At 39.7% G+C, this 18,362-nt stretch overlaps 1 protein-coding gene and 1 long non-coding RNA gene across 5 annotated transcripts in view; both read right to left on the minus strand.

Annotated features, from left to right (window-relative positions):
- Positions 1 to 274: 274 nt before the first annotated feature.
- Positions 275 to 1,003, minus strand: LOC124393407. Its single transcript, XR_006927321.1, has 2 exons — positions 912 to 1,003; positions 275 to 811 (listed from the first exon to the last, which is right to left on the minus strand). It is a non-coding gene; the product is annotated as an uncharacterized LOC124393407 (long non-coding RNA).
- aak1b (AP2 associated kinase 1b) overlaps positions 997 to 18,362 on the minus strand; it is a 32,081-nt gene continuing 14,715 nt past the window's right edge. For 2 of the 4 annotated variants that reach the window (XM_046861209.1, XM_046861208.1), the window contains exons 17-21: positions 17,147 to 17,251; positions 16,928 to 17,014; positions 16,142 to 16,252; positions 15,888 to 15,989; positions 1,003 to 3,269 (exon numbers count right to left, since the gene is read on the minus strand). In XM_046861209.1, the coding sequence (XP_046717165.1) occupies positions 2,728 to 3,269; positions 15,888 to 15,989; positions 16,142 to 16,252; positions 16,928 to 17,014; positions 17,147 to 17,251 (947 nt within the window). In that variant the 3' untranslated portion in view covers positions 1,003 to 2,727. Of the gene's footprint in view, positions 3,270 to 14,939; positions 15,366 to 15,887; positions 15,990 to 16,141; positions 16,253 to 16,927; positions 17,015 to 17,146; positions 17,252 to 18,362 lie in introns of those variants that run through there. The other 2 variants (XR_006927320.1, XM_046861211.1) reach the window with 2 other exon arrangements.

An 18,362-nucleotide genomic window follows, 5' to 3' on the forward strand; every position in this document is an offset into this window, starting at 1 on the left:
AAATGTCATTTCTGATGTTGGTCATGAGAGAAACTGCAGTGGTGGTGATCCTATTGGTGAAATAGGCTCTTTAAGTTCTTTATTATGAGATACATTTTCTGGATGTAAACTTTATCTTGCTTGTGAAAATACAACTTTTTCGGGAATTAATGTAACAGCATGTTTTGTAAATTCTAACTTAACCTGAGTGCACAGTTCACCATGTAACTTTACACAAGAAGTACATTTTTTTTTTTAATAATAAAAAAAAAAAAAGGAAAAAAAAAACTTTTGGTGTATTATATTTTTCTTTAATATTCAGCCCACAGTCTTAGTCTGTCCTATATCACCAGATAGACAGACGTGCTTCAAGAGACAGACATGCAGACATGGGTACATACATAACGAGACAGACAGATAAACAGACTGACACATGGGCATACAGATATAAGTGATTATCAGCTCATTTTATGACTGTTTGTAGTTAAATAAGCCTGTGTTTACTCCGTTGTGTGTCAAAAAGCAAGCGGAGGCAAAGCAAACTCATTCCTGCTGACACAACAGGTTTCACTCTGAGACACTTGAACGCTAAGTGACGTGCGAGTGGAAATGGAAAATGTCTGAAAGCTAGCGGACGCTGACAGCACACGCTTACACGGCCAACGAACACTGCAGCAGTAGCAAAACCAGGAGCCAAAACTACATCTTTGTACCCTTTCCATCGCAGAATCTTTTAAACAGTACCACAACCTTCATACTTAAATATAATAACGTGCACTGATCCGTTCATCTGGCAATCTGTCACCTAAAACGTAAAAAAATGTACCAGGATCTAAACAAACAACAAAAAAAACAAGAGGATGCTTTTTAAAAGTCTACAGAAAAGTGAAAAATATACTGACTGATATAATGCAAAGATTTCAACATTTTACCTTAAATGCTGTTTGTACTGCTTTCTCCACTCATCATGCTCAGCCTTTTCTTTCTCTCTTTACATCTGAACTTCTGCTATGTTTCTAGCATCCTCAATTACTCACTGCAGGGGCATAATCAGGCCAGTGATATAACAGCATCTGTGTAGATTAAGTAGTTTGGTTAAAACTTTTTTCCCCTTGCATTCAAACAGTGTATATTTTGTGTACATTATGTATGTATATATGTTCTCAATGCTAAGCAATTTTTACAGCTTTGCCCAATAAATGGCTCCTAAGGGGAAGGGCCAGGGGAATAGTACCAGAGAGATTGGGAGTGATGCCAGGGGAATTTCAATTAAGAACTGATGGGTGGGGCCAAAGGAAAGATGCTAAAAAACCCAAGGATGAGGACAATAAATTGATGCTAAAGAACTGATATGTGGAGCCATAGGAGTGATGCTAAAGACCCGAGGGGTGGGGCCAGAGTAATGATAATTAAATGTGATGGTTCGAGCAAGAGGAATGATGCTATAGAACTGATGGATGGGGCCAGAGAAACTGATGTAAAAGAAACAAAAGATGAGGCTGTAGAAATGATTTAAAAAAACTGAGGGGTGAGGTCATAGAAATGATGCTGAAGAACCAATAGTTGGGTGAGAAATGATTCTAAATAACTGAAGGATGGGGCCAGAAAACCTTTAACACCTGCTTCTCATTTTTTTTAGCATCATTCCCATGGTTCGGCTTAAGAACTGAAGGGTGGAGCCAAAGGAATGATGCGAAAAAATTTGAAGCAGGGCCACATAATAAAGGCAAAGAACTAAGGGTTAGGGTTGGGGCTAGAGGAGCAGATCCATTTAGCTGAGGGGTGAAGCAAAGCCAAAAAAAAAAAAAAAAAAAAAAAAAAACACAATAATAATAATAATGATAAAAAAAAGTCTCAAGAATGATTTGGGTGTGGGGCCACAAGAATTATGCTAAACACTTGAGGGGTGAGGCCAAGGAAATAGCTCTAAAGAACCAAGGAGCAGGCCAGTTCGATGACACTTAAAGACTTAAGGGTGGGGTTGAGGGAAAAGCTCCAGAGAGCGAATGGATAGGGCCAATGTCTCCAGGGAGCTGTATTTGCAATAAGAAATGGATTCCTTTTTGGTTATGCATTTAAGTATGATCACAGGCAGATTGTGTATAAAAACAAAAATTATGCTTTAAATTCGAAACCTTGCATCCTTCACACATTCTCCTTTATGGGTTGAGTACACATCTAAAATACTGTTATGTTTATACACATAAGCCATCATTTACTAGTGTATACAAATAGAAAAAGGAATATATTTGAGGTTCTATGTCTAAAAATGCATTTATACTCCCCATACCTTTAATCTGGAGGATTCTAAGAGCACTACAGAGGAGATAAAGTGCTGCCGAGAGGAAACAGGTACTCAACGCCTCCTGAAGTCCCATACATCAGTGGGATGTGCAACATTTTGCCTAAATTATGCGGTTGTATTAGATTTGTCAAGTACTGTGTAATAATCACTTCCACATTTACATTGTTTGCATGGAGCTTCCAGTGCAATGATGTCACTTTCTGATGTCAGCGCTAATTTAGAGAGATGGAAAATTTCATATCTAACTAGATATGACTTTACATTGTAATATTTGACCCCGTCGCAAATCCTGATTCACCTAAACAATGTTGAAACTGAACACTCCACCAATGGCATCTGTGGAAAACAAAAGCAGAGATTTTTGCATCATGCTTGCTGTAAATGGGCCTTTACTCCTCCAAATTTCTGGATTAAAACCCTTGTGTGTGTGCATATGTAGGACATTAAGGCTTCTCTTGGTGGCATCTTGGCTGAAATGATGTTCTGACATCCAAAGTCCAGGAATAAAGTGGCCCAGCAGACACAGAGCCAACGGCAGCCTGCTGTCCCACACTAGACACAACACGGTGCGCAGTGATTGGCTGCTGTCCAACACTGGACAAGCCACGATGGCCTGTCTGTTGTTTGACATTGGACAAGACATGGTGCGCTGTCATTGGCTGCTGTCTGATATTAGATGTGACATTGATTGGTTGCTCCCCGACAGCAGAACCAGCATGTTGGCCTGTGATTGGATGCAGACCAACAGGATGCGCTGTGATTGGCTGCTGTCTCACACTGGGAATGGAACTGTTTGCTGTGATTGCCTGGTTTGAAACATTTTTATGAGGCCCAAACGGCGCCTGAAAGAAAACGTCATGCTGCCTCGAAGGGAAAGGAGCGAGGGAGAAAACGTCAAAGGAAAAGGGGCTGGTGGAAGCTTCCTCCTTCTCCTTTTCTTGTTCCTGAGCTCCAGGTATGTAACCGTTCATCCTGATTGGTTCACCTAAACAGAGCAGAAGAAAAAAAAAAAAAAGGGGAAAAAATAAGTTGAATAGTACAGTGTAATCAGTCGCAGTTATCAACATATTGAGTTCTACTTGCCACCAAGCTGATCTGCTTGTCCATTGCTATTTAAATTGTTTTTAAATAGCGAATGTAACCTGTAATTCTTACAGGATGGGACCTGTAATAGTCTACGCACTGTAAACCTGCTTCTAACTGAATCTGTTGGAATTTAAAGCTTGAGGTTGAGGAATGAAATACAATCAGAAACATATTGCTCTGCAGTTACAGGGCCACACAATCACAATGCTGTAGATAATAATTTGCATAGCCTGCATAGAAAGAGCAATAAACTTGTGCATAACTGCAGATAGATGAACTCGTGGTCTGCACCCGCAATTGTGAATCACACGCTGACTGAAAAGTGGGCTAAAATAGCAGCAGAACTCTTCCCAGAGATGTACATTAGACCGAAAAAATGCCCTGTTGTTAAGAGATCTGGAATCCAGATCCCTCAAAATGCCACTGCCAAACATCTAGAAGTGCATAAGTGTTTTGTCTGGAAGGGAAGGAGTTCATTCAAATCTGCTGTCTATCAAAAGATATTGACCAATCACAAATGGCAGCTAATAAACCTATTACGACACCCGCTATTGCTACAGTTTAAAAAAAAAGATGTGGTGACTTCTATTGAAGGCAGTATATATGTTAGTCCTGCTCTAGAGAAAAGGGGGTGAATGGCAGCTCATTTCCATGATTCTTTTCTAAAGTCAAATCTTTTTTTTTGTGGCAGATTTACAAAACATTATTAGACCAAAAATGCTTTTGCTTGTTCTCTCTTCAAGAAACAGAAGCACATTTGTACTCTTATCTTCAATTAATTAAATTTCCGTCATGTGTTCAGCTCAGATTTTCCACTCAGATGTTCATCTGTGTCTTAGAAGAATAGACAGAAATAATAAGTCACAAAAACACATCAAATGAACAAATAAGTTAATACAGGATGTTAGGTTGAAATAAATCTTACCTGGAGACGAGGAGGCAGAGGTACAAGAGCGATTTCTTTTTGGAGAACGTTAGTGATTTTTTGTGTCTGCGCTGTAAATATGTGCTTCTATTATCTAGAATATATCCATTATCATGGCAACATACCTTTTTCTTTAATCACTTGAACAAAATTATGAGAGTGCCTCCTAGTTCGAGCAGCTCTATTGCATTCTCAATTTTGATTGGTTGGAAGCCTAGGAGTCACTCAATTTAATAGTTTATAATTAGATTTAATGTTTTGAAGCCTGAGAGACACGTTAGTTTCTGTTATCATTTACAGACGTTGTTCCCTAATCAGGTTTTTTTTTTACTCTGTCTTCTTAATTTTATTTGTATTTTAACAAAAAAAAAAAAAAAAAAAAAAAAACCACAGTCTTTTCTGTCCAGAAGGGTTCCTGTACATTTCCTGAGACTGGCGCTTACAGTGGAGACTGCTTCAACAAAAAGGTTGCAATCATTACGTTTGACCGCTGCACATTCTTATAAAGAAGATTTACATTTATGGCCTTCGGCAGACGCCCCCCTGTTCTGAGCGACTTTTATCTCCTTTATACAAGTGAGCAGTGGCATCTTGGTGATGCTGGGAATTAAACTCAAGACCTTCTGATTTATGATATCTTAATCAGTCTTATGTGGGGTGTTCACTTCCTGTAAATGATCTGTAACTGTTGAAACAATATATAGAAACAAATGATGTTATCCAAAAATAATGCATACCTTCTGATCAATCAGCTTCAAGCACTCAACAGAGATTTGGTATAGCTTTCCATAACAGCAGCTAGCTGTAGTTCAAATTGGATAATAACTTTAATAATAATAATAATAATAATAATAATAGTAATAATAATAGTGAAGCTTTTTTTAACACCACAAATGAATGCTCTTGTTCCAATACATTACAATAATCCTAAATTGTTTGTCTTCCTGACTTGTGCCTGTAGTCAGTTAAACTCGACTACCACTATATCTTCTCTCACTTTATCTTATTTGTGTATCCGAAATCTGTTCGTGATTATGAGCACTATGCCGGCTGTGTGTCTGACTTTGAGCACAGGTGAGGACTCGTTCGATTTGCAAACGGTGGCGTTGGAGATGGAGGTTTTGGAGAAACAGATTCGCGAGCTGCATGAAAAGCATGCCCGGCTGCGAGAGCGGAAAGCGGCGCTGGAAACATCCCGGGCGGACGCGCACTCGTCCCAGGTAAATTCCCGGGTTGAACCTAACGCTCCCAGCACCTCAACTCCGCGTGTTTCTCTGCCCAGACCCAGCGCACCTACAACTCCGGCAAAGGTGCAACATGGACCCTGGATGCGGCAGCAGCGGAAGAGACAAGCAAAGCCCCGGTCGAGGACGTCTCCCCCGCCACCACTACAGGCCTTCGAGATCTCGACCGAGAACCGCTTCGCCCCTCTCCGCGAGACGGAACGCGACACTGTGATTCTCGGAGATTCCATCGTCCGGCATGTCCGCGCTACCGGAGCTAAAGGTAAGGTGCACACTCGCTGTTTTCCTGGTGCTCGTGTTCTTGATGTCGCTGCGCAGGTACCCGCGGTCCTGAAGGAGAACTTCGGAGCGGTTGTTCTTCATGCCGGAACGAACGACACCAGGCTGAGACAAACGGAGGTATTAAAGAGGATTTCAGGATCCTGGTGGAGACGGTACGCAGCACATCACCCACAACGAGGATCATAGTGTCAGGACCTCTTCCCACTTACCAGCGAGGGGCTGAGAAGTTTAGTAGACTTTTAGCTCTAAATGAATGGTTACAGTCATGGTGTCGAGAACATAAACTTCTCTTTGTTAATAACTGGAACTGTTTCTGGGGCGTCCTAGGTTCTTCCGCCCTGATGGCCTGCACCCCAGCAGAGTTGGAGCAGCAGTGCTATCAGATAACATCTCTAGGATACTTCACACCATCTGACTGGTAAGACATCAGGAAATCTTCGACAATGAGAACACGCATACAACAGACCAAATAGTTACAAGTTCACACACAGCCCAGTTTATAGAAACCGTATCTATCCCTCGTGTAGCAAAACCAAGAAGTAAATACACAAGATCCAGAAACAATCTCATTGAAGTTAAAACTGAAAATGCCAGATAAACAAACACCAAAAAGTTTTAAAGTTTGGTCTTTTAAACATTAGATCACTTGCACCCAAAGCACTGATTATAAATGAGATGATCACAGAGAATAATCTCGATGCACTCTGTCTCACTGAGACCTGGATTAAACCAGGTGATTATATGGGTCTAAGCAGTCGACACCGTCAGGATATGTTTATAAGCATGAGCCCGTCAGACTGGTCGTGGGGGTGTAGGAACCATTTATACTGCTTCTCTTAATGTTAGTCAGATGTTAGGATTCAGCTTTAAATCATTTGAAGTGCTCGTTCTTAAAGTTGTACTTTCGGACATACATAGTAAACTCGCTCTGGTCACCGTGTACAGACCCCCAGGACCCTACGCTGATTTTCTTCAAGAGTTTGCTTGTTTTCTATCAGATCTCTTGATCAATTTTGATAAAGTGCTGCTTGTAGGAGATTTTAATATTCATGTAGATGATGTAAACGATGCTCTAGGATTATCATTTGTTGACTTATTAAACTCTTTTGGGGTTAAACAAAACGTCACCAGACCAACTCATCGCTTTAACCACACACTAGACTTAATAATATCCCACGGAGCAGACGTCACTGATATAGATATTTTACCTCAGAGTGATGACATCACAGACCATTACCTCATACTGTACACACTACCGGTAGAGCAGATTAGCCATGTTGCACCACGTTATCGACCTGGTAGGACTATTGTTCCAACCACTAAGGACAGATTCGTAAATAACCTGCCTGATTTATCTCAATTTCTCACTAAACCCATAACTACTATTAATCTTGATGAGATAACTAAGAACATAGACCTTATCCTCACTAGCACATTAGACACCGTTGCCCTATCCGGTTAAAAAAGGTTAGAGACCAAGCACCTGCATCTTGGTATAATAGTCATACACATGCCCTCAAGAGAACAGCACGTAATCTGGAGAGAAAATGGAGGAAAACTAAATTGGAGGTATTTAGAATCGCGTATAAAGACAGTATGCTCAGCTACAGACGGCGCTAAAAGCTGCTAGAGCTGAACACCTGAGCAAACTTATAGAAAACAACAAAAACAATCCCAGGTTCCTTTTCAGTACAGTAGCTAAACTAACTACAAATCAGGGCTCTGAAAATTGTGTTCCATCACAGTTTAGTAGTGAGGACTTTATGATTTTCTTCACTGAAAAATAGATAACATTAGAAAAACAATTGTGGCAGTTCAACCTCTTACAGCATCTCCTGAGACAGTGTTACCTTCAACTCCACAACTCCACTGTTTTACATGTATAGGACAGGAAGAGCTGTATAATGTTATTGCCAAAGCTAAATCGACAACATGTCAGTTAGATCCAATTCCTACTAAATTACTGAAGGAAGTGTTATATACAACTGGTGAGCCTCTTCTAAATATTATTAACTCCTCACTATCTTTAGGTCACGTCCCTAAATCCCTCAAGTTAGCAGTTATTAAGCCCCTCATTAAAAACCTAATCTGGATCCAAACACGTTATCAAATTACAGACCAATTTCAAATCTCCCATTTATGTCTAAGATTTTAGAAAAGATTGTCGCTGCACAGTTATGTTCCTACCTGCAAGAGAACAATATCTTTGAAGAATTTCAGTCAGGTTTTAGGCCCCATCATAGCACAGAAACTGCTCTAGTTAAAATAACTAATGACCTGTTTTTAGCTTCAGACCAAGGCTTCATCTCGCTGTTGGTTTTACTAGATCTTAGTGCTGCATTCGACACTATAGACCATGATCTCCTCCTAGATCGCTTACAAAATTACATCGGCATTCAGGGACAGGCATTAAGCTGGTTTAAATCCTACCTGTCCGATCGTTACCATTTCGTAGATTTGAATGGAGAGCTATCCAGGCTAATGCAAGTAAATTATGGCGTGCCGCAAGGTTCAGTTCTAGGACCCTGCTCTTCACAATATACATGCTTCCGTTAGGAAATATTATTAGAAGGCATGGAATTAGCTTCCATTGTTATGCTGATGATACTCAGCTATATATTTCATCTAAACCAGGCGATACAGCTCAATTAACCCGGATGACTGAGTGTGTTAAGGAACTAAGAGATTGGATGACCCATAACTTTCTACTTTTAAATTCTGATAAGACTGAGATTTTGCTCATCGGCCCAAAAACTGGTATACAGACGCTCCAGCATCTCAACCTGCATTTAGACGGATGTTCTGTAACCACTAGTTCAACGGTAAAAGACCTGGGTGTTATTTTAGACAGCGACTTGTCTTTCAAAAATCACATCAATCAGGTTACAAAACAGCCTTCTTTCACCTTAGAAATATTTCTAAGCTAAGAAATATGTTGTCTATATCCGATGCAGAGAAGCTCGTCCATGCTTATGACCTCCAGAATAGACTACTGTAATGCGTTACTAGGTGGATGTCCTGCTTCATTAATAAACAAGCTTCAGTTAGTCCAGAATGCAGCAGCCAGAGTTCTTACAAGGTCAAAAAAATATGATCACATAACCCCGATCTTATCGTCCCTACATTGGCTTCCTGTTAAGTTTCGAATAGACTACAAACTATTACTTCTCACTTATAAAGCACTAAATGGTTTGGCTCCGTGTATCTATCCAGTCTTTTAACACGCTACAATCCGCCACGCTCCTGAGATCTCAAAACTCTGGGCTTCTAGTAGTTCCTAGAATAGCAAAGTCCACTAAAGGTGGTAGAGCATTTTCACATTTAGCTCCTAAACTCTGGAATAGTCTTCCTGACGGTGTTCGGGGCTCAGACACACTCACCCAATTTAAGTGTAGATTAAAACGTATCTTTTAGCAAAGCCTACACATAACACACATCACATCATAACCTTGTGCTCCAGAACATCTGATCACATGCACATTATCAACTTGTGCTGTTAATATCATGAACAGCAGCTACGCTAATTCCTCTCCACTGCTTCTCTTTCTCTCCCCATCCCGAGGCATCCTGAGGTTGCTCCAGCTCCAGTCACCTCCCACCTCGTGATGATTACGGACCTTTAAAGAAGTAGATGCCGAACTCACAAACATCCTGAACCATCTAGAGGCGTACCAGTGCCATTTGGATCCCGCTACATGTGTGGAGTTTTGACATTGGACCTCCTGGAGTGTTTAAAGGCTCTGGCATGGAGAAGCTGATGCTGGATCTGTGGTGATCACAAATGCTGAGCTTATAAAACTCGGAGCTACTAACCATATAGACTGTTTAAGACTGCAGAAAGAACATTACTTATAATCTTATACTCCAGTAATCATGTTAGTTCTCACTCTCCAGTGTTCTGTATTGTTGAAAGATTTATGATCAAACTCTTGATGTCACCCAGATGAGGATGGGTTCCCCTTTTGAGTCTGGTTCCTCTCAAGGTTTCTTCCTCATAACATCTAAGGGAGTTTTTCCTTGCCACAGTCGCCACGGCTTGCTCATCAGGGACAAATGCACACCATTCACCATCACTGTTGATTTGTGTAAAGCTGCTTTGAGACAATGTCTGTTGTGAAAAGCGCTATACAAATAAACTTGACTTGACTTGACTTGACATTATCATTTCTATACTAAAAACTTTCACTGGGACTTTTGTATGTTAGATGTTTCACATAAACATAAAAGGTTGTAGCTTCCAGTTTTCTGACACAGCCAGTGCTTTATGAAAGAGGACATAATGCATTGTGGGTTCTTGGGAACATGACAAACTGCACTGTATGTCCAGTTAACTTCAATACAGAGAGTGAAAAAAGAGTCTATTGATGGAATGACAGTTTGAAGCGAATGCAACATATGCGATAATAAGAACTAACTAGATTAATACACTAACATACACTATATGAACAGAAGCTTGTGGACACCTAACTATAAAATTCTCATTCTATGTTTAGTCCCGACCGCCACTCTTCTGGGAAGATGTTCCACTGGAGTGTGCATGTGCATATTTGTGCTCATTCAGCCACAAGAATGTGAGTAAGTATGGTACTGATGAACGTGAGGTGAGGACGCCTGGGGTGCTCTTCCAATTCATCTCAGAGGTGTTCAATACAATTAAGGTTGGAACTTGATAGCCAGGCCACTCAAGATCTTCCACCCCAACCCATGTCTCTTCATGGAGCTGGCTTTGTGCACAGGAGCATTGTGATTGTGGAACAGGTTTGGATCTCAAAGTTCAAGTGAAGGAATGTAATGCTACCACATCCAAAGGCTGTGTGGTAACAGTTTGAAGAAGAATTACATATAGCCTAAAAAATTTAGGTGTCCCAATACTTTTGTGCATATACTAAAACTAAAAAAGGTACATAAAAAAAAAGACTGACATGCACAGTGAAATTTTTCCATCTATTCCATTATGTTAGAATACAGTGCCCCTGGAGCAGTGTTAAGGGCCTTGCTCAAGGGCCCAACATTAGCAGCTTGGAGATGCTGTAGCTTAAACCGTAGACTTCGCGATCAGAAATCGAGAGCCTTAACCATCGAGCCACCAAACGAGGATTAAATTACAGGAGAACGCACCGCAGAGTGATGAAGGTGAGACACTTGCGCTAATGAACACCACTAAACATTTATATTTCACATGTACAGGTTTATTGAACACGCTTTTTTTTATTTTTATTCTCTTTTAGACAAAAATATAGAAGGTGCACAAGGAGTCGTCTCCGCTCTAACACACGAGCTCGGGATTTTGCTACGGTGACGATTTCGAGCCCCATCCCACCCCCACCCCCACCCAAAAGATAAAGAAAAGGAAAAAACGCAACATAACAACATCATCTGAACACATAAAAGGGATTGTGGGAAATCTTTGCACAAATACACACGTCTGAACTGCAGCTGCAAGGCGATTGAAGGACAGCGGTAGGTTCTAGGCTGAAACGCTGAGATTGCATAGGGGTTAGCGGCGTTTCCTACACGCGACTGTACAGAGCAGGGAAATGTCAGCTCAGGCTTGATCGGAAAAAAGTAGAAGCCCAAATCAGGATGGTCGTAAGCCTGAGCTGCGATGGGTTCTGTAATTGTCCGTGTGCACTACAGCAGAGGGAAATTGTTTTTCTTTTTTTTTTTCTTTTTTTTTTTAAACGGGCAAACACACAACATGTTCATTCACATTAATAAATTGATAACGCTGATTAGCGACTTGGCCGGTGATCGATATTATTTGAGTACAGTACAGCATCGCTCAGAAAATCGTTCACTGGGGACCAGTAGGAAAGAGGGATGAATCAGTGAAGGAGAAGAGAATATAAGGAGATGAAGAAAAGAAAGGAATAAGAGAAGAATGAGGAAGAGTGGATAATGAATAAAAGAGTGGAAAAAGTTGACAATACAGCAGAGATACAAAAAGAAATAAGAACCAGTCTAATAAAAGGAGAGAAAATTAAAACGTGGTAATAGGGCAAAGAGAAGGAGGGAAAAAAAAGAGGAGAAATTAGAATGGAAGTGAAAGAGAAAAGGACAGAAATAAAAAAAAGGAGGAAAATTTCAGAGCCGGCTGGCTGAAAGAGATTGCGAGGCAAAAAAGAAAACAGGATGAAGGGAAGAGAGATTGTGCTTTTCAGCAAACATGTTTACACTGGACCCATCTCTTAGGAATTGGCATCTCAAAGAGAACACACACACACACACACACACCTGACTGAAATGTTTGTCACAAGCATGTCTTAATGTAAAATAGTAACCTTAAACACGGTCATGCTGAGATATGTGTGTGTTCTAGGCATTAGAATGTCATTGATTGAATACACACATTTGTACAGGTCTAGTTTTCTCTCTCACACATACACACACAAGTAATTGCTGCAGAAGTAGACGTCTGACTCCAGGAAACTCGAACAAATATTTTCCACATTCGTATAAACACACACGGCTCAGAAACACCAGGCGTGTGCCAATATTCCATTTTCATTTCATGATCATTGCTAAATTTCATATCATGGCTTTGTGAGATCACAATACTGTGTTCTGGGGATAAAAACAGACTCCATTTATACACATATATATATATAAATCTTTACTGGCAGCATCATGTCCTGTTGACGAAGGACACGTTCAGTGTTGAGAGACAGATAACCATATTCGGCATCTATTGACGTATAGACTCCAATTGTTATTGTCTTCAGTTAGTGAGTGAGTGTTAAAATGAGACTGACTGCATAAATGATCAAATGAATCTATGACTGGCTGAATGAGTGACTGACTAACTGAGTAGTGAGCAAATGGGTGTGTGAATGACGCAACACAGTCACTCACTCATTCGGGCATTTAGTCAGTCACTTATTCACCATTCGATCAACAATTTATACCTTATAATTGAGTAAATGGGTGAGTGAATGGGTGACTGACTAATTGACCAAATAAGTGGCTGATCGTGTGATTGATTGAGTGACTCATTTGCTAATTACTCGGTCACTCATTTACTGACTCACTCACTCATTCACTCACTCTGCCAGTCAGTAGATCAGTCAACCACTCAGTCAGTCATGTTTAGTCAATCACACAGTCATTCAGTCACCATTCACTCATTAATATGGAGTGAATGGGTGAGGAAATGAGTGACTGATTGACCAAATGAGTGATATTGTGTGACTGAGTGATCCATTTACTTACCCATTACTCACTACTCAGTTAGTCAGTTCACTTACTTATTCACAGTCATTCAGTCATTTACTCGGCTAGTTAATCACTCAATCATTCAGTCGCAGAGTATGTAATTCAGTCACTCATTCACTCATCAGTTAAGATAAGATATACCTTTATTCACCTTTAGTTCACTCTTTGTTATAGAGTAAATTAGTAAGTAAATAAGTGATTGACTAATTGACCAGTGAGTGAGTAACTGTGAGTGACACACCACACATCCATTCGCTCACCATTCCGTTATTCAGCCACTCATTCATTCATTTAATCAGTCAGTTTACTTATTAACAGTCACTCAGTCATTTACTCTGGCCTGGTATTCAGTAAGTTGTTGTTAGTCAATCACATAATCATTCAGCCACTCAATCCCATAGTAAGTCATCCAGTCACCCACTCACTCATTAACATGGTATAAATTGTTAAGTGAATGGGTAAGTAAATAAGTAATTGACTGACTGACCAAATGAGTGAATAACTGGGTGACTAAAAGAGTGACAAATTCACACACCAATTCCCTTTTTAGGCAGTCACTTATTTACTTTACCTTTCACTCAACCATTAATGATAGTGTGACTGACTAAACATTTGGCTGACTGAGTGATTGACACTAACTGTGAATAACTGAAGGTATGAAAGAATGAGTGGATGAGGCTGATAAGAATGACAAAATGAATGAGTGACTGACTTGAGTGCATGAATCAGATGGACAGTTACTAAAGGACTTTTCAAAGAGGCAAGACTGATATAGAGAGTTTGGAGTGATAGCTATGCTAATGGTCCAACCACTATGTCTGTGAGGTGTTCCTGCTCTATCTACAAGTTCAGGAAATACTTCCATAGATAAATAGAGAATCACTGTTTGGACTAAAAACATGCTAATATTGCTATTAGGGATATAACATGGAGATCTGAGCACTGAAACTGTCCAAAAGAAGAAGACATTTTTCCTTGCTTGACTTCCTGAATGCTGCCTACCCAGAGAGTCAATATGGTGTCCATGATAACAATATTGTCAGACAATATTGCAATATATCATATAATTGGTTATCGCCACATGCCTACTCAACACACATGACATAAAGATATAAAGAATTCTTCTGGATAATCTATGACTCATATACATATGTTTAGATCTCACGCACACTCGGTCACTAACGCTCTATTCATATTCACATAGAATCTTAATTAGGCATACAGGAAAGATCTTATTAAAGTCTATAATAATCTATAATATCACTACAGTAACGACAGTACGACTCTCTTTACACACATCACTGCATACAGCGCAGATACACTGCTCATTTACACTTACACGCTTCACACACACACACACACACACACACACACACACACACACACACACACACACACACACACACACACACACCTTATTTACATCAGTTAGGGGAAGAGAGGATGGATCATAGGGAAACGGAAATGAGTGCATGAGCATGTAGGAGGGAAAGAAAGAAAAATGTGGAATGAAAGAATGGAACAAATGAAAAGAGAAAAAAAAAGAGAAATGGTAAAAAGAATGATGAGAGACAAAGAATAAAAATCAGAAGAAAAGAGAAAATTATATTGAACAAAAGATAAAACAAAAAGAGAAGCAAAAATGAGAGAAAAAAAGACGAAAAATGAGAGAAAAAACTAAAAAGAAAAAGAAAGTACAAGAAAGAGACAAAGAAAACGTAAAAATGAAATCAAAAGAAAGCAAAGAAGTAAAATGAATAGTATAAATACTATTAAATAAATAAAAGATTTAAAAATAAAATAAACTACAAAGTGCAGTGCAAATCTGAGACATGATACGATATAAATTACTTGAATCAATCAATAAGGTGAGACGTGTGTCTCTCTCTCTCTCTCTCTCTCTCTCTCTCTCTCTCTCTCTCTTTCTCTCTCTCTCACACACACACACACACACACACATACGTACACACATATAAAAGCAAGTTGTTAAAAGAATGAAGACCTGACAAAAAAGATGAACATGAATAAAAAGGACATGAACCCAATAAAGGAAAAAAAAAATCCTAAGATGGAATGACGTAAAGGAAAAGAAGCGGCACAGAGGGACTAAGGCTGAAAGCGAAGCAGGCATAAGGCAGACAGAAAGACAGATAGATAGATGGATGGATGGTTGAACAGGTAGGTAGATAAATGGATGGATGAAGGGAGAGATGAATTGAGAAATTTAGACAGAGTGTCGAGCTCTACAGGTCGATGAGCTGATCCACCAGCAGCAGTGAACAAGCCAAACTGGGCAAACTGGAGTCAGAGCCAGTAGCGCTGTGGGAGGAGCCTAAAGAAAGGGGCGGGGACAATTTGGGTGGGGTAAAGTAAGAAAAGATACAGGTGGCAGGGAGAAAATAGTAAATAAAAAAAAAAAGGGGGGGGGGGGCAAAAAAGGAGGAAAAAAGACAAGAGCAACAAAAAATGCAGAACAAAAGGATTAGCAGGTATTAGCATTAGGAAGGAAGGCGGGGGGGGAACAACGAGGTAGGACAGAGGAAAGGAGGGCAGAGAGAGGTAATTATTAAACAACAGTTCTATAGTAAACAGCAATTTAATCAACAAAAGTGAAATCTGGAAACTGTTTAAGAACTATTTTGTAATCAGCTCTAAAAGAATACAAAGTAAAGGAAAGATCTGAAGGGATCTAATAATTACAGGGTTCTTGCACATTCTTGACTGTACATCAGCTGAACTCTGTTTTCCTTTGGTCTAATTTGATCTCACGCACCGTTTGCTACACTAATGCTCTACACCCCGATGTCAGAAAACAAACAAAAAGGTGTTTGAAACACAGCTATACTCTCTTTACCTTGAGATGTTTTGGAGACGAGAACTGGAATAGGATCAAACTCGTCATCTGCGCTTTTGTCTGAACCTGGCGGCTCGAAGCCAGATATCAAGCAGGTCGAGTCTGGAAAAGGAAACAAAGCAGCAATGTGGGGTTGATAAATAAAGCAAAGACGAAGAAAACAAAATGCAGCGCAGTGTAGAAAAGGTGTAGATAACAGATAATTCAAGCGTTAACCAACAACTACTTGATCACTGAATAGCGATGAAGCGCACCTGTCATGCTGTGGGCAGATCCTCCTGACACGGGTGCAAATTCGTCTAGACAGGGGCCGAGGCCAGAGGAAAAAGGACTGCCCAAAAGAGAGTCTTCACCACTCAAAGTGTCTAATGCATGGACAAAGAGAGAGAAAAATGGTCACTTAAAGGACTAACATATAGCATGCTGCATAGATACACAGTATGGACAAAAGTATTAGGACAGGTGACATTTCCAATGTTGTTCTTCACCAAATTTCTCTGGGTGCTGTGAACATTTCAGAAATTCACCCAAACTAGGAGACCCCAATCTGTTCCAGCATGACAATACCAATATGGGCTGAAGTGGAAGATCTTGTGTGGCCTACTATAGAGCTATGACCTCAACTCTATTGAAAACCTTTGGGATGACCTGGAAATGCACACAGGCCTCCTAACCCTACATGATGTTTTATGGCTGAATGAAAACAGGCACGCTTCAAAATCTAGTGGAACATCTTCCAAGAAGAGTGGAGGATATTATATCAGCAAATGGGGTTAAATGTGGAATGTGATGTTCAAAAAACACAAATGAATCTTGTGGTCAGGTGTCCACAAACTTTTGTCCGTATAGTGTATGTAGGTATTAATAAAAAAATAAATATGCAATATAAATGCTGTAATATAAATGTAAGGAGGAGCTCTAACGCCCTCTCTAATAGAGTTATTTTTCTCCTAGCAAACTAAGCCAAATACACCAAGTCCTACTGTTAAAGAAGTATATTTCCTACTTCTGTTACAGAATCTTAGACTAAGGAGTCTTACCAGTCCTCACTGCGTCTTTCTGCACAGGATGAACCTGAGGAGCCTCCAGTCCGGGGATCAGAGAATCCACACACAACTCAGCACTTCCTGTGTGAGAGAGAGAAAGAGAAAAGGAGAGAGAGTGGATAGGTTTTACTATTTATTATGTACAAATTGTATTTAGACAAATTAAAACTTGTGAAGTGTTAGAGGAAGCACAGTTTTGAGTATGCAGTTTACCATCTCTCATGTCCTCTACGGAATTGCCGAAGGGGTCGGACATAGACAGGAGGTCAGGCAGCATGAGAGATGCGTCTGGAGACTTTAGGCCCTCTATTAGCTTCTCTGTTCAAAAAAAGGAGACAAGCACAGATTTCCACTCTGATTTGCCACTATAAGGTTATCATCTATTCCCTATCAATTCCCTTATCAACAACCATCTTATTCCTCACCAACAACCGGCTAACCATAATCCAAACAACCATCTACCAACACCTAGCAACTATCCAACCCTCAGCCACATCTTAATTTTGCTATTTGAAAAAATCCAAATATTTACATACACCAAAACACTGTATTTTCAAACAATCTGAAAGGTTCCAGAAATTGATGTAATGACTTTTAGATGTTTTCGACCAACTGAATAAACAAACTATTGTGCCAGCAAATTATTGAGAGAAGCACCCAAACATGTATTTGAATTCAAGCAATTAACGTAAACGCATCATATACATTACCTATTAAAATACAGTGACAGTTTTTTTTAATCGTTATTGGGATACATGCAGGAGAGATGATGTTAGCAGACTGCCCAACCCCCACAGTCAATCATGGAGGGGTCTGCAACCTTGATGTCTCAGAATAGCTGCTCTGATATTTAATAAATTATTCTTTTCTATTGTCTCCATCTGTAAATATTTATCAATAGTTCAAAACTTCTCACGCTGTATTATCTCCTAATAGCAACTGTTGTTGACTGTGGAGATTTTATTCACCGAATGAGGTTCAATTTGCTCTGCTCAGCTTTCTGGTTCTTTTTCATGAAATGGGTCATTTTCAGCTGAGAACTTCTCACTAAATGCTGTGTGCTTCGTTTGGAAATGTCATTCGACATTAATTTTTAGTTGTTTACCAATTTCTTACCACATATCAAACATGTCGGCAGGACAGCATCATGGCACTCAAAGAGAATAAATCTGTCCACATAGAATTAAACAGTTTATATATGAGATTCTTGTATTTATTTTATTTTTTATTTATCCATAGTTCGCTTACGAGAGCTGGGGTCTGGACCTCAATATCAAAACGAAATAAATATAAAACTTTTTTTTAATTACTATTATTTTGTCAAGGCTTCAGGGAGCCACAGCAATATACATGAACTCACCTGGTTTGTTTATTGTTTTTAATGACATGCCAGCATCGGTGTCTATTTCTATGGCAAGTTTAAGGTGAG

Source organism: Silurus meridionalis, chromosome 11 (genome assembly GCF_014805685.1).
Source record: "Silurus meridionalis isolate SWU-2019-XX chromosome 11, ASM1480568v1, whole genome shotgun sequence".
In the NCBI taxonomy this organism is placed as follows: domain Eukaryota; kingdom Metazoa; phylum Chordata; class Actinopteri; order Siluriformes; family Siluridae; genus Silurus; species Silurus meridionalis.